The following is a 24809-nucleotide window of genomic DNA, read 5'->3' as shown; positions in this document are numbered from 1 at the left end:
TGATTTGTTCATAATATGGTACTGGATGTGTCCTGTAGCCCCCAGAAGTGTAAGGTACATACATATAACTGCAATGTCCTGTGCACAAACCCAGCCAGGAACCTTTCTCAAATTTCACCTACTAGCTATCAAACACAAGAATTCCATATGTATTAAAACTTAAGTCTGCTACTGATGTCGTGAAGCTAAAAGTGTTAACGTATTATAATCTTATTCAATGTGTAATAAATGACACTAACTAATAACATGAAGTGAAATGCTTCAATCCAATTATCTCCCAGGTATAACTTGTTCATTGGTAAAAGGATATAGCGATGATGTCACATCTGGAGCACAGCAGAGAATGAACTAAGCAGAAGACTATACATTAATCCATAAACTACACTGGTGCACACAAACTACAAAAAAAATAGTTTGAAAACACTGAAGCAATTTATTTTTTATTTAATACATGTCTACTGTATGTGCACTAACCTACGCATCGTTAATTCCAACTTTGCAATATCAGGACTCTCCTTTCTGTAACTGCACCTACTCACTACGCTAACATTTCAGTCACTGAACTGGTGTTTTCTGAAGCTTGTGAATCACACACTTTGCCATGCTTAGTTTGAAAAGACCTCGGACATACGGTAGCAACTAACGTTACCGACGAACCACAGCCAAAACTGCCATTTTCATTATTTGGCTTTCAAACTACAGGGGCTAGTTAACGTAGCTACCGTAGTTAGCGGCAAGTAGTTAGCTTAGTACTGCTAACATTCCAACCAAACAGTAAAGTATCTAGCACATATAGGTTTCTGGTTGAAGCCCAACACGCAAGAGCCACCAAAAGTCAAATCTGGAGACAAAGGGTATCTGTTGACGTAGTTTCTCGGGTTAGCTGATGAATGAATTAACCTTAGCTAAACCTACAAAACAGCTAACGACAGCTAGCCTATCCTGCTAACGTAGCATGCATTCCGTTTGGTGCTATGCTGCACCGAAACAGTTGACCACTGTTTACAACTTCATGACATTTTATCCGAACACCACCTTTAGCAATGTGAATATTACATAAATGTAGCACACAGTTAGCAATGACAACGTTAGCCAGCAACTGAATGACGTTGTAACCAACTATCGCTTGCTAGCTCCTGCTTCCCCTCCAGAGAGTAGTCGCAGTCGCGGAGGGTTTATCAACAAACTGACTTTTACTGCTAGCCGGGTTACAGCTATCGTTGAGGAATTCATTTTGCCTGGCTGAGGGTCTCAATCACTGACAGCATTGACGTTTTACTATGGACAATACTCAATCGTTGTACCTGAAATCAGTTTTATCCAACAATAACCCTGAATAATAAAAAGAGTGGTGGTTGTTCAGTCTGAATACAATTTACCACATAAAACGACCCAACATTATAATATGTAATGCAGCAGTACAGCAATTAGACTGCACCCACTGACTGAGGATACAGACTCAGGCTAGTTTCCTGACACAAAAAGTGATCCCAAAAGCGAAGATTTCCACTTTGTTACTTAATGTGGGTTGTACTGTGAAAACTGCATGCAACGATGGCACGGTTTGGGTTTCAAGTATTCCATAACCAAGCTAAAGAAGCCAATGTGTCCATCTCTTACGTTACTCTGCGTCGAAAAGGACGGGTGTGCTAGGTACGTAAACAACGGGATGAGAATGGCTTCCATTTGACAGGTGTTCCAGGGAAAGCAATTGCTAATAGCAAACCGATATTTGTGCCTAATGATGCTGGCAAAGCCAGTAACCGACGTTAACACATATAGCAGGCTAGCACAAACCTGGTGGAGGGCGGTGAGACCGTCTACATTGGCGTAGTTGATGTCAGCGCCCCGGTCAAGCAATCGGAGCACCTCCTCGGTATCGCCGCTTGAGCAGGCGGCCAGAAACACGGCGCCATCATCGAACTTCACCTTCGTCTTTTTCTTTTTCAGAATAGGAGGCTCCAGGTCCGTTTCCGAGCCCAGCCATCGCTTTAACTGTTCATTCCTCTTCTGCTTGGCGTCCGCCATCTTCATCCCCCTCCTGTCTCGGGCTTCTTATCTTTCTCCGAGAGAGGATATACTTTATAGTGCCACTATCCCACAGCGCACTGGGGCGTGGGAAGGGAGGGCTGGGGAGGAGGGGGGAACCGAGAGAGAGAGAGAGAGAGAGAGAGAGTCTGGATTGTTTTTTCATAATCTCGCGAGATCTGGATCGGAGGCTCTGCAGTATAACGTCATCATCAGCAGATTATGAGAGGTAAGAGTGAGCAGGGTAATCCCTTATAGACTGTGTACACCAAATAAGACAAGAGTGCTTAAAAATATTACATAACATTCAGCGGAGAGGGAGAGAGAGGGGTACTGTTACATACAGGAGCATGTATTTGTACCATCTCTTCTCCACTCCTTTTTTATCTTGTAGGCCTATAGTCCATTCTTTACTGTGATATTACTGGATACATCATTGAAGTCAGAGTTCACCTGAAGTTCAGCCAAGAAATTTATCACTACATCAGTGAACGTAACCAAAGCTAAAATGTCGGTATGGTATTTGTAAGAATGGTGTAGGATATTATGCAGAATGTGAATAGCTTGACAAAATCTACAATCATTACAAAGTCCAATATGTTGTTACAAAATGTTGAACCGGATCTTGTGGCTCTTCTCAGTGGTAGGAGTTTCTCAGTTGTCATGGAGATGATTCAGTTGATATAAGGAGATGTTGTGTGGAGATGTTTTTTGATCAAACTGTTGTTTCCAAGGTCAATTATGATCATTTAAGCTCAATATATGAAGGCTCAGCCCATCAAGTTCCTGAAAAATTAATTTATACTGGTTTTATTTCTTGAATATTAATAATTTAATAAAGCAAGCTCTTAAATTGTGTAGTGCTCAAAACCTCAAACTTGTTTCTCTCTTTTTGGTTGTGTGTGACCATCATGGAGTTTTTATTTATTTTGAGTTGCAGTCAAGAAAGATTTTACAAATCTCTGTTAATTGATTCCACATAAAACAAATGAATATGCTAAATATTTTAACCTGCCTCACCCGCCTCTGGTTTAACTGAAGGAGCTATAGGTGACAATGTTAAACCTATGGTGTTTTAAAAACTCAGAAAACTAGACAAAAGAGCCAAAAACAAAGGAAAACCACAATGATAAATAAAAAATGTAGTAACCCCTCTGATGAACAAACCCTTATATGTCCCTCTGGTTTACCTGTGCCAGCCTGGGAAGTTGCATCCCATAGAGACTGCATCTCAGGCCATTCTTCTGTACTTTGTATCTATTTTCTACAGGTGCACAGTGAAAACCAAATATTGGAAGTATGAATAGTATAAATATTACTATTGACAAAGCAAAGACTAAATCCCCTGTCTTCAAGTATGCAGAGTTGCGGTACATTTCTCTTTAAAAATTGTATTATCATTACTAGAGGTTAAAATTAACCCATGTCCCTCCTTGCTGTGATGTAACTGTGACTTATCTTTTTTTGTTCGCTCCAGGAAATGGCATTTAGTCTTGCTAACTAAAACAAACTTTGATTTTAGAGGTATTTCCCCTTTCTTCCACCCTTGATCGCATTGAATATGTCAAACTATGTCACATGTAGCATGTTCCATTTCCACCAAATAAAAACACATTGCACACTGAGGCAAAATAAAAGCCTTCTTACCACAAAGTACCTGTAACGATTTGACGGGTAACACTTGAAGTGTTAGGAATGTCTAGTGGACTCGAGCACCGGGGTGGTCCGGCTCAACCTGGAGTAAAAACAAGGTGGCCAGGCATAAAGTGTTTTTTATTTTGGCACCACTGTGTGTTATTGTTGGCAGACACCCATGTGTACTCAGCGGGGGGTGCGGTATTGCCTTTTCATACGCAAGTAGTTGGTATGAAGCATGCAGACGCTTTTCTTTTTTTACGCTGAAGTGTCATTACAGATGATAATTATGTTATTTTGGGGTTTAAAGACATTTTAAAAAACAGTGCCGCTTGTGCTTGATTAGATACCACACACCTACTGAACTCGAAGTCGACATCCTGAATAACAAGCTGTTCAAGCAGAATCAAGATCCAAAACATTTATACAACTGTGACCATGTGCCATTGTGTAAAGTCACGCTACCCTCCCGTTTTCTTTTGGCAGAACCATTCCTCCCATCAGTGGCACTGAATGCAGACATTTAAATAATTTATTGTCTGCAAATGCACTAAATGAGAAAGGGATTCTGAGCCAGAACAAGGAAGTTAACATGCACTGAATACAAGCAACTCAGCTGATACTGATCCTTAATGTTACAGAAATGTCCTGGGAAATTACCGTGGTTCTACTGAGTCACAGGGATGGTTGAACACCAACAGCGTCAGTGTCAGTAAGTTGTTGGTCAGAGGCTTCAGTGTGCTGATATCAGGAGGGTTGGGGGGGAAAGTGATGCGTAAGATGCTGCTGTTCGGCGGGGAACTGACAGCACGAGGCGAGCCATGTGGGCCACATCCAGCTCTTGAAGTAATCAGTGTACCGAGTTTGTAGGTCTTTGTGTATCTGTGTGACGTACGAGAGAGTTTTCGAGCCGCAGACCGTGCCAGGCTTTTGGTCGAGTTGTTTCAAAAAGCTGTTTTAAATAAATAACATTTAAATACCAGGCACTGAATGTGCCACAGCATGTGCGGAAAGAAAGTGTGTAACAGGTACATATGCCATTAGAGTTCAAATGTAACTGTTAAGTTTCAGCAGATTCAAATATGGATGCTACAAACATCAGATAGAATTTCCAGTGAAACTGAAGCAAAACTCAGACGTCACCACCTCAACCTCCACTTCCACCTCTCTCATGCAATGCCCTAAAAAGATAATCCACCTTGATGTTATGGTGCTGGCCTCTAAAAACAGTTGTCATCAATAGACTTAGCCAGAAATGTATTATTCCCTCAAATGAAAACGAAACAAGATTCAAATTGTATCAAAAATGCATATAATTTTCAGTTACTGTGTGTAGCTTAGGGTCAGAAAAGACAAAATGCAAAAAAGTCAGGGGATTATTATTATTAGAATATTTCCAGCAGGTGTTGTGCAACCCCCCCCCTGTTTGCTTAAAATCTAAAATGTCAACACTATAGTTACATAAGAAGGCCTTGTTGTTGCACTGAAGGCATGGAAAATCTTCATCTCATATCCACACACGCTGCTTAGCACCGTCACAAACATCTCGGACGTACAGTAACGCATCCTGTTTACGCATCCTGCTGTATCCCCTCAGCAGCTGTATTTACCTCAGATGTCAGCGAAGGCTAACAGCTCATTGTGGCTCTTTTTCAGTGAAGACATTAGTAATTGGGGAATAATTGACCAACCTCAGACTGAATTTGTTTAACAATGGAATGGTCAGTTACATTATTTTTGTCACAATGATGGCTTTCAGCAGACAAATATAAACAGTGCAAATAACTGCACTGACTGATGTGCCAGCAGATCGTTGAAGAGCATTTCATGTTTGTTTGTTTTTTATACACATATATACCTGAACGGGTGTCAAAGGATTCAGCAGGCAATGCATTATACAACACATGATAAAAATCATTTGTCAGCTTCACCTCTGACAGGCAGACGCGACTGTCGGGGCGGACCTGCAGCACATGTGTCATGAGACCTCTAGACAAACGGCTGTCTTTCATTACCCTCCACTTTGATCTCTGATCATTGTTTGCTGTTGTTCCTGTTCCTTGAGAGGATGAAAGTGTCTGGGAGTCACTGAAGTGTATCAATACCTCACAATTACACTGGTGTGCTCTCACTGTTTGTATTCAGCTGCTGAGACTTGCATGAGCGAGCTGATTAAAACCCATCGACGGACCTAAAAGTCGGGTCGGTGGAGACGTGTTCTGAGAGGCCTCAGCACCTTTAACTGATCCCCCCCCCACCAGAGGAAGCTCGTGTTTACTGCTTTAACTGAGTGTTTCTGGAGGGACTGTTCTCTGGTGGAGTTTGTTAAGCCAGATGGTAGATTCATGACAAGTATTAATGAGTATTAATGATCACCCATAGTAGAAAATAAAATGACACTATCATTTATATTGACTCATGCAGATTGAAACTGTCCCTCTGATACATCAGATATCACCCTAACAAGATTATCCAGCTTTGATACAGACCTGATACTTTTGGTTTAGACAGGGTTTTGCCAGTAAATTATTCAATTAATAATAGCAATTCTTTCAGTTTAATTCAATTTGAGAACTTTCTTGAACATTTTCTTGCTTTCTAATGGAGAGTTAAATGGGAGATTCGGTACCACTCTCACATCTGTACACTAAAGTTTGCCTAGCTTAGCATGAAGACAAGAAACTAATGGAAACAGCTGGCTTGGCTCTATGAGAACAGGTAACAAAATCTGTTTCACAACATGTTTTAAAAATAAATCTTTACTTCCTTTTTTTTAACTTTTATTAGTGTAGCTTTCAAAAGTGTTCACTTAGCGCATAGATGGTGTTTATGAGGCTATTCCAGCTTGATAAAAAAGGACATTAAAGGTCCAGGGCAAATGCTGCTTTTCTTTAAAATATATACTTATTGAAAGCGAATATGAAAGGAACTATTAAAGATTAGTCAAGACTGGCACTGATATAAACCTTCCACTAGTCACAACAGTACAGTCATAGAGGGAAAATACATCCAGCATGTCTGTGCAGGTGACCCAGACAAGCAGCACTCACAGAGGGGTGACTGGTGAAGTGTGGACAACTCAGTCCCATCTGAGAGAAGCCAGACTCCCTGCTCCCATGCTCCCATGTCACCCCGTGCCTGTTGTTGGCGCCTGCGACACTGACACACTCATCTCCTTCCCAGTTTGCAGGTCCAGACAGCAGCGCTATCAAGCAGATAGAAATAGTTATACTTTGATGTTATCAGAGGATGTCTAAAAAGTGATGTCGAGAAATACCCTGATAGTGCTGGCTCAGCCCTTCAGACCCTTTCAATTAGTCACTGGTGGACTGAATGGCTTGTTCTGGCCTGTGGTATCAGGTGAGACTTAGCGGCACTGGAACACAAAACTACTCTTCATCCATGAAGTAACAGCCCCAAGGTGACATCGCACACTGGACTGGGCTCAACCCCACGTCCATCCCTGATAAATGGGCCTCCATTGGACTATTGTTAGCTATGTGTAGAACTTCACCTTCACCATCTAATGTCACCAGGGGCTTCAACTGTCAAAGTATTTGGGGGCAGAGTGGAATGAGAAGGACAATCCTGTGTTAGACAGTGAAGTGGAGGAACAGGAACCGAGTTGCAGAGAAACTGAAAGAGACAGGCGAGGCGGTTCAGAGTATGACAGGTGGGGTAAAGCAAGGGGGGGCAGATTGTGTCAGCCAATTCTCATCAAGACAAATAAAAATAGCAGCCTGATCTGGACAGTGGTCACATGCTACGTCTTTCTCCTCAGCTGTGGATGCTACTTGTCACGTCTGGCTCCTCAGTGTGTGTTTGTACACTGTTAATCCACTCTGAGTATCATCTAAACGTTTTGAGCCGATAGACAATGAAATCGCATAGATTCACTCTTTGCATTTTGGAGATGAGGGCTGTAAAGTGCAGACCGGAGCTGTTGTAGCTTCTCAGCACCATCCTGGAGAGTATGTCACATTTGACAGATGCACTGCTGCACATGTGATCAGGGACCTCACTGAAAAAAATTCAGGCTTAACAAAATAATCTGCTGATCAACAGATTGTTAACACTAGGAGATATCTTGGCAAGAACAGCCTGCACCAAAACTGGGGTGCAGGGTATGGCAGGAAAGATAGTGAAGGGTTGGTGAGTGTTCATGAGGTGATCTGCTGCCAGACAACAGCTGAGCTGTAACCCTGGACAGAAATAGGACAGTCGCTTTCACTTAGCAAGGGCTGTACAGCTGGAGCATCACTCGATTCTGCTCTTTCAATCCCAGGCCATTACGCCGGCACGATAACAATGGATGTTTGATTGTGCTAACTCAGTTCAAATGTACGCTGACAACGTTATGTCAGGTATGTGCAAATGAACAGTGGACTTAGTGTATGATGCAGACACATTTAATTTTGGAATGTGTGTTTCTTTAAGGCCAAATGAGTAGTGACAGCCTAATAAGACAAGGCTATTTGAGTGACCTTGTTTCCTGGAGAAAAGAGGCTAATAATAGGCCAAAATCTGGAGCTGCGGTGAAGCCTGTAATGGGTTAGTGCTAAAAGCTACGATGAATCATCGCCCAAGCAAACCATGGAAAAAAAAGATCATCGGTTTTTGCCATCAAAAATAAATATCAAGCTCCAGGCAGATAAAGATGAGCATGTTTTGTGTCTTTATGCCAATTACCACACTGATTATAAGATTATAAATGACCAAACAGGAACTGTATTAAAGGACAGAATAAATTTTTTTCAAGTGTGTCTTAAAACCGTCCTCACATGCCCATATGTACATAGAAAGAGAGTTTTTGTTCACTGAAATTGCCTCTACAGTTTCAAATTGTGATTCAACATTGACAGCTGTGCACATGCATTTTATGCTTTCATCACTTATGATCAAAAAGCAGATGGATAACATTGCTAACACAGCATCAAGTCAATGGGGCAACACAAGAAGGTGCAAGCCAGTTGATATTAATTACTAGCAAAATAGCAAGAAGTCCAGCACAGCGTCTGTCTGCTGTCAGCGTCTTCTGGGGTCTCATAGTCTCTGTTATGATGTGCGTAGTGCTGCTGATGTTGTTTTAAGTTAGAAGAATTTATACATTTGATTATCATATCATAAGTACATAGATTTCCTTAGAGTCATTATGAAATGTGAAAATGACGATCATCAATTCTCCCAATGGCTTATTGTCATTGGAATTGATGGCAATGAGCAGCCATATTTTAAATTAAAGGATCCTATTGGCTGTTTAAGAGATCAGTTTAACTAAAGTGCCACAATGAAGTGTCAGAGGTTCCATGAAATGATTTCCACAAAAACCAGAAAGGATACTCCCATATTCCCACTGGCACGGTTTATCTCTAAGATGGTTTAAAAGCTTTGGTTCTCCTGTTTTAGAGTTCTTGATTTAGCTACTGAAACCCTCTGCCCTCATTATTTCCATTCAACTTGATGAAAAGAAGCATGAGCGGAAAAACAGAGCTGCGTTCAGTATTTAAAGCCAAGCTATCGGATTTAAATACCACTTACACTTTGTGAACAAGACTCGACCCTGTGGATGATCAGGGGGGCACAAACCCAGTGGGTGCATTCTCCAGGGTCAAAGGACACGGACCATCTCATTTGTCAGAGCAGTACTTCAAGCCACTTCACTTCACATGTGGACAGGTTCACGTTTCAATTAACAGGTGTCGTATATCTCGTTTCCCAACTGTGCTCATCTCCCACGACCTCAGTAATCCCAAAATCTTCCAAAAGTTACAGTGGATACAGTGTTTCCCATGGCTACCATTTATCATATTCAGTTTGTATCAGCGAGGTTTAAACATCTATCCAACAGTGTCTTTGAATGCAGGAATTATTTCTGAAGGGCATTCGAAAACCCATAAAAGGCCATCTGGCAAAAGCTGTCTTTAAATCAAGCAAATCAAGTCCTTCTCAGTCTTGAATTGCTTGAACACAAATTGTGGCAAGCGTTAAAATCCAGCTTTTAACCCTCCCCAATTGCCGTGTACAGAAGATGTTCAGTTCCATCCACACACTTTTCACAAAGGAAGCCCTCAAGCAAGCAGAGCTTAAAAATAGATAAGTGTTACTTGTGCTACTCTCCTCTCGGAGTGCAGCCACCCACATATGATTATTACCCTTTAGGCAGCCAGCGGACAGTATTATCAGCACTGACTTTTGCAGCATGCTGTAGAATGAAGCTTGGAGACAAAAAGATATGAAGAATTTATTCCTTCACTTCACATACTGGAGCGATCAATTACTGCTCAGAAGAGGCAAAACACCAAGTAATGCAGGTTCAGGGCAGCTCTGTTTGGCTGGATTTGAACTGAATGTTGTCCTTGAGGATCAGTAATATATTGAAGTCTTCTTTCAAACTCACACCTCAATCATAATTTTTTTGGTCCACGTGAAATTGCAGGAAGCGTGGACGTTTTTTTTTTCCCACCACTGAGCTCTTAATCTTAGTCATTATAGTATTTAAAGCAAATATTTTTTTGTTCCAGAGATGGGAGCCTGAACTGTGATGTCGTTTAAATTTAGACTGTGCTCAAAATTGGGTCAGAGCAGTTTTAGTTCCAATATTCACAATCCCATATCTGAAATGGACTCAGGGGAATGTAAATGAAGTGCATTTTGACTGCCGTGCACAAGGTCGGCTGCTTGTCCCGGCCAGTATGACACAACCAGGGTGATGTTCTGGAAGAAACTGCCAATTACAGTGACCTACTGTAGTGTTTCATTCAGCTGTGTTATCTGCTGGGCATGGGCCTCACAGCAAGGTGTGGCTGTGTCACAGCTGACAAGGTGACGACTGAAGCTGTTCATCACATGTGGGGCCTGTCAACAGCCCCAGTCTGCTTTTACCTGAGCCGGAGAGGAGCACGATAGAAGGGGTGGAAGTGAGGGTAGAGGGAACCAGGAGGTGTTGGTGTTTGCATGTACCCCCTCAAAACAACTCTAAAGTGACTTCCCCTTTGCCATGTCTGAGCTTCAAACCACAGGCAGACTAGAACTCGATTCACCTGTCGCTGTGGATCAGTTTTTACCAGTGCAATCCGATTTTATCTCTGATCTACTGGAAACATACCAAAAATTTAAACGTGAGTTCAAGGCTTTTGAAGCACAAAGGTAGACTGAATCTCATGTCCTATCTCCCGCATCAAACTTTATCCCAACTGTTAACTCAGTCTGATGATATTAACAGGAGTAAGTTTAATATTTTGGGAAACACTTGTGACTGACGCCACACTCACCTCTGTACAGTCAATACGCAGGTTGAATCCAGCTGCTGGTTAGCTTACCTTAGCCAAAACATTGGAAACAGGGGGATACAGCTAGCCTAATTAAGATAACAGTACTGCTTACCTCCTAAGTTTACCAGTTAACATGCTAGATTTTGTTTGTTTAATATGTACAAAAACCAAAGAGTAAAAATGGAAACCTGTAATTGTACGGATGGTACTGCAGCAACTTGTTGCTTTTAAGCTCAGGTAGACCAAGCTAAACAACTGCTGACTCAGCTATATATGTAAGCTAACCAGCTGGCTAGAGCTACAGCTAACTAGCAGCTGGTTCTAGCTACATACAGTATTTAAGCTAACCTGCTGCTTATTTATAGTGGAGATGTGAACGCAGCATTGGTCATCTCACCTAACTCTCAGCAAGAAAGCAAAGAAACATTTACCAGCACGTCAAAATATTCCTTTCAATATCATCAACATATACTGGTTTTCATAAAGAAGAGAGAATTTAACAACAACAACTTTGTGAAGATCTGATTTGAAAGTGTTGATCATATTTTGAGAATACTGAACAATGAAGCTGTTGTTGCTAAAAGTTGCTAAAGTCAGGCAAAACAAGTCCCTAAAATGAAGCAGGCCAAAAACTATCCTGCTTGACAGATGGATAAACACAAACAAACATGACATGAAAAGCGGACAGGAAGTGCAAGCAAAGATAAACAATCAGATTTATTTTGAAAGCCGTCCGACATCATTATAACAACCTCCATCGGTGGGCTGGCGCTAAAAATAGCAAAGATGTCAAAGCCCTGGTACATATATGTCCATGGAGTGTGTGGAGAACATTCCCCAGATAACAGCAGATGGCTAAGAGATTGGAGCCTTGTGAGGAAAGGGTGAAGAGCTCACGCACACACGCCTGATGCATCTCACTCCAGGCACTGGAAGCTCACCTGGGAAAAGCCACTGCAAAGGCACCAGAATGGTTGTTCATGGGGTTAAAGGGGGCATAGGGATTTTGTTTTGGACTTACATCCATTGTGTACTTGAAGTGGTTCTTGACCCAGCACGGAGGCTGTGATGGAAAAAATTAGTCGGGGTTGCTGACAGAGAGGCCAGCAACAATTGTGTGTGAAGATGTTTGTTGTTTAATGTGTTCGGAGCTTTCTGATCTGTCAAAGCTGCCAGGATGTACGTGAAAATGTCTAAATAGAAAGGCTTCACTCAGCTTGCAAAAGACTTCTGCATCTCTTGCTGGCGTGATATTGCATTTCCTCTTCATTTCTGCTTTTGCTTTGCAAAAAAGGGAACTTTGCTGCAGTTCCTTAATTCTTAGTGACACTCTAGTATTCAAAAAGCACTCAGTTTAAGCAAAAACAGTAAGTACAACAAAGCAGAATAATTCCCAGTCCGGGAAATCCTATCTTTCATAACAAGCCTTTTCCAGCTTCTGATGGATGGAAGCCTTATTTCAGTTCAATGAAGTCATCAGTGTCGTGTGTTTCTCTGATGTGCATGACGAGTTTGGCCAAAGCTTGGCTCTGATCCTGCTGCTGGGCTTCTCCGCTGCTGTATGAGTGTAGGAGGGAGAAAAAAAACATAAGGGGGAAAGGAAAGAGTCCACGACATCATCTCTCCAGGCCTTTTAAGGAGCTCTCCAGCGGAGGACTGAGCACTGGCCCACTTTCCCATCAGAGCTTCCCAGCCCCATCTTCTCTCCCCCTGGGAGACTGGAACACAGAGTGACTGAGCACAGACCTAAAGACCCACCAGGAAACACAATATGGCCATAATATCCCTAAAAATACATATAACATTAAGTAAAATACTGAATACGAAGACCCTGACAAAAAACTACACAAAACACAAGACGGCAGCACGATGTGATGATCATTACTCATGCGCTCCTATGAGAAAAATAGACCACAAGTTGTAACATGTACTTATCATGTTGTCAAGGTCACACTTCATCATCTTTAGGACATTTTAATATGTGTGCAGGCACAAGCAAAGACAGGCAGAGAAGCGAACGGATCCTACTGGCTGGCTGCAATCATATTCATCACTGTATTCCCAGATGTTTTCAAGAGCCGAAGCAGGCTGGAGCTTCGTGTTCCACATCCAATCAGATGGAAACACCGGAGAGAGGAGGGGAAGAAATAAAGAGAACAAACAAAAGTGAGAAATAAAGAACGCTTTGCTATAGTGGTGATTCTCTCTCTGGCGTTATCACTTTGAATGTCAGCCAGACACCACATGTCCCCCGTTCTCACCCCACAGCCTCACACATGAACCTCAATCACAGCCGACCCACACACACACACACACACACACAGACACACACACACAGACACACAGTCATAGAAAAAGGGTGAGATGGAGGAAAACACGTAGGGGGAGGCCAAGAGCGAGATGGAACAGGAGAAGCAGGAGGGTGATGAAGCAGATAGTGTGGGCGAGTTGAGTGTGTGTGTATGTGTGTGTGTGTGCGCGTGTGCGTGCGTGTGTGTGTGAGTGATATTGATAGAGGGGAAGTACCGATGCATGTGTGACAGCGCAGACGAATGGCGAATGAGAGGCTGTTATGTTGGCAAGTTTGGCCCTGCTCTACTGCCAGATCAGCTCCACGAATTCAAGTGCAGCCTCAACCTGCTCTGCAAACAAAACGGCCCGTTGAGATACATAATGAGGCTTTTTGAGCGAGCTGGATGAAATAATTTTGTTTTCTTGAACCAGATCCAATGGTATGTTGCTACTCACTTGGTCCAAATAAAGCCACAGAAGTTGAAGAGTTAGTACTCTGAATGATGCTCACAATGAAAAAACAGACATCTAATCAAGTTTGTTGGTATTTAAACTTAATGTTCCTTATATCTGAAACTCCTGAGTTTTTATATTCAGTGAAGTCATTACTCATATATATAAGTGACTAAGCACTAGAATCAGGTGCAACTAAAACAGTCGCTTTAGGATGGTCCATAACTGTGTACAAAGGTCACCAGCACCTCTTCACGTTCCTTCACATTATGATGCAGGCAAAAGGAAGATGCTGAATGATAATAGAATAAAATAATAATGAAATGTCCAACAGCACATGAGCACAGGTGTTACTAATGACACTAACACTGGAGACACAATATGTCTGCTGTACTGCTGAGCCTGCTCACTTCTGCATTATTCTGTGGCCCCAAACTCCAAGGCCACGTGGAAGTTGACAGAGCATGGGACAGCTGCGAGGCCCATTGCTATGTGCTAAATGCATGCTGAAATAGCCAAATTAATGGAAGGGGCTCAAGTCCAAACCAGGGTTCAATACCGGGCCACATTTTAGTGCTATGAGCTGTCATTCGCTCAGGCAGACATCAATATTTACTGCTGCCATGGCACAGCGACAGACAAGACAGGGTGCGTGGCAGCCATTTTGGTGCTTCTCACTTCCAGGGGTGCCTTTATGCCAGATTCAGGAAAATCAATCCCACGTTTTTTTGTGATTTGAAAGTGACAAATATGTTGGGAGGAAGGCTCGCCACCCAGTCATGACCTGTCTGAATTGATCATGTACAGAAAATCCATTGAAGTTTGCCAGGCGTATGTACTTGAATATTATTTTACAGTTTTATTTTATTCTTTAGAACAAAGCTCTGAATAGTCTCATTTGCTTGTGTGGCATAAAATGGAGAATATTGGTACATCAGGGCACCTCAGGGGAAAATGGTGAGATCGAGGGAGCTATTTATGGATCCTAGCACAAGGATATAAAAGGTAAGACCTGTTGCCTTGAATCATATTTCTTTTGAGTTGCAGATTCATGGGCCTCACAGCTGCTTCTCAGAGAAGACACTTTTCTGCCTCATGAACCCAAAAGAGTTTTATCCCGTTGCCATGGCGACCGCACTTCTGTATACCTCACAAAACTCTCTGCGCCCCCCTCGGCCTCTCCGCCTACCGGGTTTAGCAGATCTTCTCCTTCTGCTCAGGGAAACTTCAATTACCAGCAACACTTTTTCAACCACCGCAAGGCCTATTATGGTCAAACGAGACGCTATGGCCGGCCAGGAACAGCATCTCCTCCCCTGTAAATCTGAGAGCGTTGTCTCATGCTCAGGGTGCTGTGACAAGACAAGGTCGAGGGGTCGAGCCTCCAGGTGATGTGTTTCCATAAGGCTGTGGAGAGGAAATGCACATATATGGTGTGGTCTTTATTTATTGCCAGCTCTTTTACTGGCTGACTGCAGACTCTCTTCCCTCTGGAAGGTTTGCACCTCTTCTAAAGCACTGAAGCTCAGTGTCTGCTTCTCTAAAAATAAAAAAAAAATGCAGGATTCAGGAGTCCTGGATGTTTTAAGAGTGCTGTGATTTTATTTGCCACATGTCAACATATAGTTCTAATGCAACTGTGTTGGTTCCCTACATAATTTGCGCTGAAAACACCACAGCCCAAAGCAGTAATGTGAGAGCGTTTAACTTTAAATGGTTGAGAGGTCTGGACAATGTCAGATGAACTCGACAGTTAGCAACACAGAGGGATTGTATGTTTTAGCGGGCTGCCGAACAGAGCAGGAAATCGAGGACGATTCAGCGGCCTAACATGTTTCCTATGCAGACGGTGACGGAGTGCCCCTAGTGACCCGTAACACAAACCGGGGTTTATCTGAAAGCTTATCATCCAGCCCGGGGTCCCCACACAGGGCTTCCTCTGTCTGGCTGACTCTGTTGTAGATATTGGCTCTCTCAGTCTATATCTACTTCCCTCGCATTTATCTGTTGGCTAATATGCTCCTCAGACTTGTCACACATAAACTGAAAACGGAAGAGCAACATAAAGGGATGGTACTGTATAGAAAACAGGAGACCGGACTCTGGACTCAGCCCTTCATGTAGCTACAATGGAGGAGACTCTATTGTTCACTTCAAGAGCATGGAGGCTACATTAAAGTCACACAATACAACATTTTTATACCAAAAAGCGATAAAATGACCATGCATATTATGGAAGGGGTAGCTTGCAGTGATGAACCAGCAGAGCATTATCACCAAACTCTGCAGCTTCCCTTAGCTTTAACGACATTATTAACATATTTCAGCTTATTGTTTTACACCTGGCAACTTATCTTTTCAGAGAAAAAAAAAGATATAAAAAAATCCTCACAACCTTCCCAGCACCAACAGCTTCCAGACAAAGTTGATTGCTGGCAGGTCAAAAGAACCAAACCTTAAGCAGCTAAAGGGACTATTTCCGACTATTTCCCTCAGGAGTTGGTGGAGACTGAAACAGAGCAACAAAAAAATACTGTTGGACTCCTTTTCATCAGGTGGCCGGAAACACAACACTAAATTCATGCAAATGTTACTTAATTAGTTAGCTGTTTGCTAACATATTGACAGTTAAAAACTTCACAAGGCGATGATATCTCAGTGTTGTATCTAATACAGCTTGCTCCACTGCCCCCAAGTGGCCAAAAACTGAATTAAAAAGTAGAAGGTGATGGCTTGATTTCCTTCCTGTAGGCCTATGTAGTTTAAAACAAAAACAACAACCAAACAAACAAGCTGAGGCTCCATGCACCGCACTGCACCTTGAGTCTGGGAGTCCAGGCAGTGTGGTAGCTGAGACTGACAGAAGCAAAAATCATTAGCAATCTAGAGCAGCTCAGCAAGCAGCCCTGAGGAAAGTACGCCTTCCCTCTGACAATAAAAGAAGCCAGGTGCCTGTTCACCCACGGCTGACACTATAAACACCAGTCTTGCTGTAGTAAATGTCAGGCATAGGCAGGTACTGCGCACATGGCTCACGCTACTGTATACAGATTCCCAGGATGCCATCTATCTTCAGTCCTTCTCTGACCCGGGAATGGCATTGCTGCCTCCCTCCTTTATGGGTAAGACTGTGCCTTGAAGCACACACACAGCAAACACTTTTCTTCCAGCACTGCAGGATGTGTGGCTTGAGAAGTGCCCCTCTCAAGGCTCTGGAGAAGGTAGCTAGTAAGATTTTTCTCCCCCACATCAATCTGATTGAGTCAGTCTCCACAAAGCCTCCATTTGTTTTGGTCAGCTGCACATCCATGCTGAATCTTGAGAAAGCAGAGAAGGGACCGTTCGACGCCAGTTTCCTCCCACAAACTGCAGGGTCTAGTTTGGTCACATCAACATTGTCCAACACTGTGGTTAGATCAAAGGCAGTCTCTTGTGTAGGACTACAGTTGGACATTTGACATCCCAAAAGCTCCCCACTTCCTTTTTCCCATGTCATATCCAATTCCCACACTCTGACCCCATGCTAGTCAGCCCCAAGCAGCGCTGAACCACATGATCTCTGTGCTTTGGGTTGCCACAAGCTTAAAAATAAGGTTTGATGAAACCAAGGTGCCGTGAATTTGTTTAATTTGATGTAAACTGTCAGCCTGAAGAGTAGGGGAAATTAATGCTTTGCAATGACCTCCGCCAGACAGCATCTGGTTGATGATAAACCCCCAGCCCCCAGCTGAGATGGCAATGATGTCACACTTAACATTATGTTATTAAATTCGTCAAACACTAGAGGGTGCTGTTGTGTAGGGATTTAAAAAATGGATGAGGAGACTTGCTTAAACACCAAATATGAGTAGTCTTAACATTAACCAGGCCACTTCTACTGACAAATTGCATTTCATGGGGGGATTTAATATGATATTATTTCTGAATTGCTGGTGATTCATAGTTGTGATAAAGCTTCACCAGATCCTGTTGAAATTACAGTATAATCCTAACTGACATGGTTTATAAACTGGGTGTATCTTATTACGTTTTCTAAAAACATCCATGCAAAGAAACTAAGATACCTATGTTGAATTGCTATGGTATGCTAACCTTTACTCTTCAGTTGGCAACAGTGCTGCTGCTTCCTCTGGTTTACGTTGTTAAGACATCTACTTAGTTATCTGAGCTATCTGACCAGGTAGTATGTTGGCCTTCAGAAAATCCATTCACTATTTCCAAATATTTCCAGATTTTAGTAACCATTTTTAGATATCTTCTTTCTTCTTTTGTGAGCCTAAGTTACGTCAGTAATTAAGCTTATTTATATTTAGAGTTTAGTTTATTGATGTCATAATTAAACACGCTCCCATGCAAATTCACAACTGAATGACCAAAACAACTGAGACGTACAAAATACTGATTTACTTATACAGTTGTATTTGATTAAAACGTTTTAAGGTGACAAAAGGAGTCGTTTCTGAATTTTAAAATCACTAAGCTTTAAACACAATGTGTAACTTCTTTGAAAAAACACACAGTAAAGTCGCCTTCTATAGCACTATCAGGAACTCAAGATGCACCCAAAAGCAGTCCGCAAACTAAATGTACACATCCATGACACCGAAGGACGACAAAATGTAAAATGGAGGTAGAGCGAAAGCAACTGTCGCAAACCCTGCCACAAAGCATAACTGAAGTGTCGTGCATTAGCCCCTGATGTTCGGCATGTGAAACCCTGTCGGTCTCTCTGTACGGCACCCCTAGCTGAAGACGGTATGTTCTTCAGCCGGATCCGCTAAAATAGTAAAAATTATACTCATTCACTGGTCTGTAATGTAACTGTTGTTTCATGTGTGTTTCAGAAACATGCCAGCTAAAGGTCCTTTGCAATCTGTCCAGGTTTTTGGACGTAAAGTAAGTAAAATATAAAAAATATTCCACGTGCGGTGTTGTGGCTACTCAGACTTGCTAGCGCACGCTAGCTAAAGTAGCTCATGTAATGCGGTGGTTTGTCGTATTTTTACACGAATCTACCCCAGGAATTAAACTGTTAAATCTCCAAGTAACTTTGCTTGAAGCGCTCAAGTGTCACCGTACATGACTGTAAAACACACCAGATTGTAACTGGGTTAGCCACCGGTTGGACCTGCTATGTATTGGATCAGCGCTAGCCTAACGAGCGAGCCTGGTTGCTAGCAGTAGTTGTGATTCTGATGCTTTACATGGGATGACAACATTAGTTTTGCTTTTAGTCTCCGTGAATACAAATTCGTTACTTCCTTGTAAAAGTTTAGCAATATTAATTTCTTACTTAGGAAAAGGAATACCACGTTAATCTATCGCATGGCCCGAGAAATGGCGAGTTTTCATCAACTGTTCAAATTATGACAAGTACTTCATTCATTTAACTTTGTATATGTGGGTTGATTGAATCATACAGTTTAATAGGTCATCTTACAGTTTTGTCTGATGGTATCTGACGATGACTTCGATTTCTGTCACAGAAAACCGCCACAGCAGTTGCCCACTGCAAAAGGGGGAATGGCCTGATCAAGGTGAACGGCAGACCCCTGGAGATGGTGGAGCCGGCCACTCTCCAGTACAAGGTGAGTCCCTGTATGAGAGGTGGTTACACATGTCTGATAGACGTCAGCCTGAAACATGTGTAGTGATGGGGGATGAGCAGTGCAGCATGAGGGGTGTTGGTTGTAACCTGTTTTCTTAACATAATGCTCTTCAAGACAATGCGAAGTGTAGACTTGCTGTCCTTTCTGGCCTAGTAGCTGACAGCGCTTAAATTGATTATTTGAGTGGAATTTAATTGCAGATGATGACATAAGTCCTGCCCCTGAAGGGAGTAGAGATCTAATAGCTTACTTTGGAGCACAGCTGTGTTGTGTAAAACACCTGTAAACCACCAGTATCCTGACTGCTACGACTGAAAATGTTTGACTGACGTCAGTGTATCCCCTCTTGTTAGCTTCTGGAGCCAGTGCTGTTGCTGGGCAAGGAGCGTTTTGCTGGAGTTGACATCAGAGTCAGAGTGAAGGGTGGTGGACATGTCGCACAGATCTACGGTAAACAGAATACATTTTTCTAAATGATGGATTTGTTGCACCACAGTTGCCTATTGGCATTCAGTTAGTCTAAGGATTTTTTTCACGACACTGTTATTGATCTTTTGATGTTGTTGTTGTCTTCCAGCTATCCGTCAGGCCATCTCCAAAGCCCTGGTTGCCTACTACCAGAAATGTGAGTCTGAAGTTTTGTTCAGTGCAAAATCAGGCATGCTTTTGTGAAAACAATTGTTGTAAATACTTCAACTAAATACGCCAAATGTCAGTTATATGGGAGGTGTATTTCACTAGAATGTGTCACATTTAAGGACATTAGAGGTCAATGTTTGTTTTGAAAAAATGATTTTTATTTTTTTAAGAAAAGAAGATTTTTGATTTAAAGTTAATGACCTGCTTACTGATGGTATCATCAATACATGAACTTTACACAAAGCTGTGAGGATCCAAGATAGCTGACATGTCAAATGAGACCAATTTATCTTAAAAGATGTAGCGCATCAGAAATGCACAGAAGTTATTCTGACGCAAAAGGATCAAATGTTGAAGTACTGAAATACTTTAACCTGCAAGGACTTATTTGATGGTTTAAGTTGTATGTGCTGTATTATGGATTTCAGCTGTGTGCCGTTTTACTGATGAAGGCTGTTGAATGATATGTCAGCAGTTCAACAAAATTTTGCTATGTGATTGTTCATGACTGTCTGCCATGGTGTAAATGTGGAGTATGGGATGGGACATGAGCGTCTTGTTCTCAGAGAAACTGCCTGGTCAGAGGATGCTTTCTATTCAATTTAATTTTTTCCCAGTTCTTTATATGTAACTTCAACATGTCGTGACTTTGTTTGAACAGAAAGCTAAATGAGAACGATCAAAGTTCTTTAAATGTCACAAAAAAGCTGCTTCAGCTTGGATGTGAAAATCTGAATGCACACGGTGCAGTGGAGAGTTCGTATAATGAACAGTCGGAATAACCTTAAGCATGTTTTTTTGTTTCCTTTGCAGATGTGGATGAGGCTTCCAAGAAGGAGATCAAGGACATCCTGATCCAGTACGACAGGACCCTGTTGGTTGCCGATCCACGTCGCTGCGAGTCCAAGAAGTTCGGTGGACCTGGAGCTCGTGCCCGCTACCAGAAGTCCTACCGTTAATTCCCCTGTACATTTTCATAATAAATTGGAGGGACAAACAATTTCATGTGTCATTGTTTTTATTCTTAAATTGTGTACGGATGGCTTGATTTCCACCTCTACCTATCAGCAGTTGCTGTGTGTGTGTGCACGTCACTTGGGTGGGTTAAATGCAGAGAACAAATTTCGTTGGAGTGAGTTCCCTCCAATGACAAAATATGTCACTTTAGTTTAGTTTAGTTAGTTAGCAGTTACCTGTTGAGCTGAAATGACATTATTTAAGTATACTTGGGATTAGTGTTCTGCTGACAAACGGCTGATGGTGTCTACTGTGGTGAATTTATGTATAATAAATGCGAATCCCTGAGGGACCAGTGAATGTTGATAGACCCCTAAATTTGTAGAGAAGTGAAAAAATTGTTCAGGAAGAAAAGATTGATTGTTTAAAATGAAATATGGTCAGAAGAGATGCAGGCCTGTTTCATAGCAACTGAGTTGTTAGACAAAGAAAAGCACAGGTGCTGCTAATCTTGGTAACGCTTGTGTTCAAGTGGCTCAGCCTGTAAGATACCAGCACCCTGAGATGGTCAGTTTTATTATTTACACCTGAGATGATTCTGCTCTGATGGATGGATATAGACATGTGTTATTGATCCTGAGGGAAATTCAAGAAGATTTGTCAGTCTTCAGAGAAAATGATGTATGTAATGGGACCTATTAAGCCAGAAGGCCTACGTAATGAGAAAATGTAACTTTAATTTTGCATTAAAGCGGCCACACCTTTCTGAGTGTTCTGGATCTTCTTGTCTTTGCTTTATCCTTTCCGATTGTCAGGTATTACCAGCAGGGGGAGCCAGAGGACTGTTGACTCATTAACGTAAAGCTCACGTTACTAGCAACCGTTAGGAAAGTGGCTTGCTGCCATTTCATAGGTCTCAAAGTCCTACAGATTCCGAAACGTATGATGGGTAAATATATGCCTCATTACAACTCCACACTGCAAATCATCTCCCCAGAATGGCTATGAGAAAATCACGGGACAAACAACCCATTTGCAAAGTGAAGAAGTTGTACCCAAGCTGACTTTGTGTTAAAATCTCTTGTATTAAAACACATGTGGTGCTGACTGTGGCTCCTGTCGTGTGCTGGAGCTGAAATCAGAAATCAGACATCGTAACCAGGCTGCGCTGCTGCTGCTGCACACCTCTGATATGATGGATGCTTGTTTCAGGAGTGTGTAAGTGTAAAATAACACTTGCTGTGCCTCAGTTTCTGATTTTTATCAGAGTGGGTGGTTAGTGATTTTAATGTATGTATTTCAGTATTTTCTGCCCTGATAAAGACAACATTTCGCAGACAATCAGCTCTCACCACTGAAACAGCCCATTTCCTGATGCTTCTCGGTTATGTGCTCGTTCATATTTTTTTGCATCAAATTCCTCCTCCTCCTCCTCCTCCTCCTCCTATTTTCTGCTGATTGCTTGTTTCGGCTGTCTGTTTTTCCAGCCGGAGCTTCACCACAACAACAGGAGTGTAATGAGGAGAGCTAAGCTGAGCTGAGGCCCAGATGTTGTTGGCCTCTCTGTGGGCAGCCAGCAGCAGCCGTTCCCGCTCGCCGAGCTCCCGGTGGGGGTGGTTGTGGTGGTGTTGGGGGGGAACAGGCCTGTGTACAGCCCTCCAATAATCAACACAGCAGGGAGCCCCACTCCCCACTGCTACTGTTGTTTACTGCTGTTTATTTTGTGCCCCTGCCGACTGCCTCACCTCCAAAGGCCATAACACTGAGCCGGTGACATTCTGGGGAGCTGGATGTTTTTCCTCCATCAAGGAATAAGAACTGACAGCATAGATGAAATTAATGTAGGCAATGCAGCAGCAATGCTGCCAGGAGACAGAGGGAGAGGCAGGGACAAGTTGGTAAAATTGGTGATTGTCAAAGTTGGTGTTCATGCGTGTTTTGCTGTGATGGCTTTAAGGCAGACAGGAATGTTTAAACCAACTGTCATAATATCAGAACTACCCCTTTTTACAGCACCTGAAATGCCTCAGTGATGCTTCATTAAAGCATTTTAACCCACAGTTTGTATTTTAGAATGAATGACCCCGTTTTTGTTGTGACAATACTGAAATCGCAGAAATCATAGTACGGTTTCATCAATAGTTAATAAATCCTTTAATGATTTTTAAATGAAGTAATAGGATGTTTTATAGGACACAACAACACCTCTGGCTGGTGTTTATCCTGCTTTCAGCGTGACACTCGCCGTCATACGCGTCCTGCCAACGAACCACGTGACCTCTGATCTTTCAAAAAAGGGCTGCAGTCACTTTATTATTTATTCATACTTGCAGAAAATCAACAACCTACTAACACTTTTTGAAAATGTGTATTTGCAGATGATTCACTGCCTTTTGCTGATGGTTTGATAAGAAAATCATTAGTTTACTGACGATGCAGAACTGACGTTTTGTTTTTCTCCTGCTTTATTACTGGCTTGCTAACATTTATAACTGCAGACCTGCTGGGTTATTAGTAGAAACTAAAGAGCATTTATTTATGATTTATTTTTATTGTTCCCAACCTGCCTACCTAAATGCTGCTCAAAATAATGGTTTATACCTGCTCTGTAGAGCATTAATTAAAAATATATTAACCATTAATAAAGTTTGTTTTCTAAGAAGTAATGAATTTTATTTCTCCTTCATCCATGCATGAAAATGAAATGAAATCAAAAGTGGCTTGTTGGTGCAGTCTGTGGTTTAATCTAATTTGAAATGCCACATGTTGGCACCTGTATTTGTTTGTTTTTCCCTCCCTTCAACAAGCTGCTGCTTTCATTCAGTCGCACTGCTGTGTATCTGCTTTCCTGCTCATTTCAACAACTGTGACGGCAAATTAAGTAAATTCGACTCGGAACACAAAGGCGTCTGAATTATTTTTACGCAACAAGTCTAGTAATTCTGTTGGTGTTTAAATTGTGTCATTAAGTGTGCAGGATTTATTCCTTTATGGCTGAGGGTGCACACACACACACACACACACACACACAGTGAAGCTAGCACCTGCCTTTCCTCTGTTAACACCTCTGCCTCTCTAGGTCTCCAAATCACACAAACACTGAGGTGTTAGGCCAGGATGCATTTTGTCATCGTTTGCACTTCATCCCCAGCTCTCCTCACGACGCCTCGGTGAGCACTCGCTCTGTGAAAGAGTACGCCCACATGTAGGCACACCAAATGAGCTGCAAGCATGATCTGCAGTGCGTCCATTCGCTGTTTCGGCCTCCTTTCTGCAGAGACAAAAAGACAGAAAGAGGGAGGGACTCCCATTATCATGTATTGACCACTGCTCTCCTCCTCCTCCTCCTCCTCCTCCTCCTCCTCCCTGCAGCCGTCGTCGAGCCTCATTGCCCTGCATGAGTAAACAACAATTGGTTGAGGGTGCCAGCGGCAGAAGATCAGGTGACAGGAGCAGGTAGCAACAAATGTTGGCCTCAGTGGAGAGGAAATGCATCTTAGCCAAGCGACGAGAGTGATAATGAGGGCCTAGCTGCTTATCTGTTGCATTGTCCTTGAGGGGACGTGATCACTGTGAGTGTGTGTGTGTGTGTGTGTGTGTTTGTGAAGAATTAGGAGGAGGAGGAACAGCAGCGTCTCTATTAAGCTTAGAGCTGCATTTATTACATCTTTAGTCTGCTGTGCCAGCGTGATGAGTTTGGGTATCGATATCATAATTAAGTTTATGTGTTGGGAAACAGATGTGTTTTTTCCACCACTCCCATTTCTTTCTAACATTGTCAAACACCCGACCTAAACAGACTCAACTAGTGTTAAAACAATCACGTTAAATAATCAATTAACTGCTCATCGAGTCACTTTTAATCTCCGTCCACTTGTTATACTGTCTGTGAAGTCCTCTTGGATTTTTCCACATTTTGGTACTA

At 42.3% G+C, this 24809-nt stretch overlaps 2 protein-coding genes across 8 annotated transcripts in view; one reads left to right on the top strand and one right to left on the bottom strand.

Moving 5' to 3' along the window:
- ppp1r12a (protein phosphatase 1, regulatory subunit 12A) overlaps nucleotides 1–2158 on the bottom strand; it is a 45544-nt gene extending 43386 nt beyond the window's left edge. For 4 of the 6 annotated variants that reach the window (XM_046378711.1, XM_046378710.1, XM_046378712.1 and 1 more), the window contains exon 1: nucleotides 1798–2158. In XM_046378711.1, coding sequence (XP_046234667.1) covers nucleotides 1798–2034 — 237 coding nt within the window. In that variant the 5' untranslated portion in view covers nucleotides 2035–2158. The remainder of the gene's footprint in view (nucleotides 1–1797) is intronic. The other 2 variants (XM_046378709.1, XM_046378708.1) reach the window with 1 other exon arrangement.
- A 16170-nt stretch (nucleotides 2159–18328) lies between these two features.
- On the top strand, nucleotides 18329–20924 carry rps16 (ribosomal protein S16). 2 transcript variants are annotated; one of them, XM_046379527.1, is made up of 6 exons: nucleotides 18329–18434; nucleotides 18524–18575; nucleotides 19166–19267; nucleotides 19642–19738; nucleotides 19866–19913; nucleotides 20741–20924. In XM_046379527.1, the coding sequence occupies exons 2-6, from the start codon at nucleotides 18528–18530 to the stop codon at nucleotides 20884–20886; spliced, it is 441 nt and encodes a 146-aa protein (XP_046235483.1). In that variant the 5' UTR covers nucleotides 18329–18434; nucleotides 18524–18527; the 3' UTR covers nucleotides 20887–20924. The 2 variants fall into 2 exon arrangements, with proteins under 2 accessions (XP_046235483.1, XP_046235484.1); XM_046379528.1 differs by having other exon boundaries at nucleotides 18357–18434; nucleotides 18524–18579.
- The last annotated feature ends 3885 nt before the right edge of the window (nucleotides 20925–24809 follow it).

Source organism: Scatophagus argus, chromosome 22, assembly GCF_020382885.2.
Source record: "Scatophagus argus isolate fScaArg1 chromosome 22, fScaArg1.pri, whole genome shotgun sequence".
NCBI lineage: Eukaryota > Metazoa > Chordata > Actinopteri > Scatophagidae > Scatophagus > Scatophagus argus.
Note: the sequence above shows the minus strand (reverse complement) of the source record. Positions and strands in the feature narration are given on the sequence as shown.

Excerpts from the sequence above, each read along its gene's own strand:
- rps16 (XM_046379527.1), top strand. The coding sequence starts at position 18,528 with ATGCCAGCTAAAGGTCCTTTGCAATCTGTCCAGGTTTTTGGACGTAAA. Across the intron at positions 18,576-19,165 it reads TCCAGGTTTTTGGACGTAAA|AAAACCGCCACAGCAGTTGC; the intron begins GTAAGTAAAATA and ends TTTCTGTCACAG. Across the intron at positions 19,268-19,641 it reads CGGCCACTCTCCAGTACAAG|CTTCTGGAGCCAGTGCTGTT; the intron begins GTGAGTCCCTGT and ends CCCTCTTGTTAG.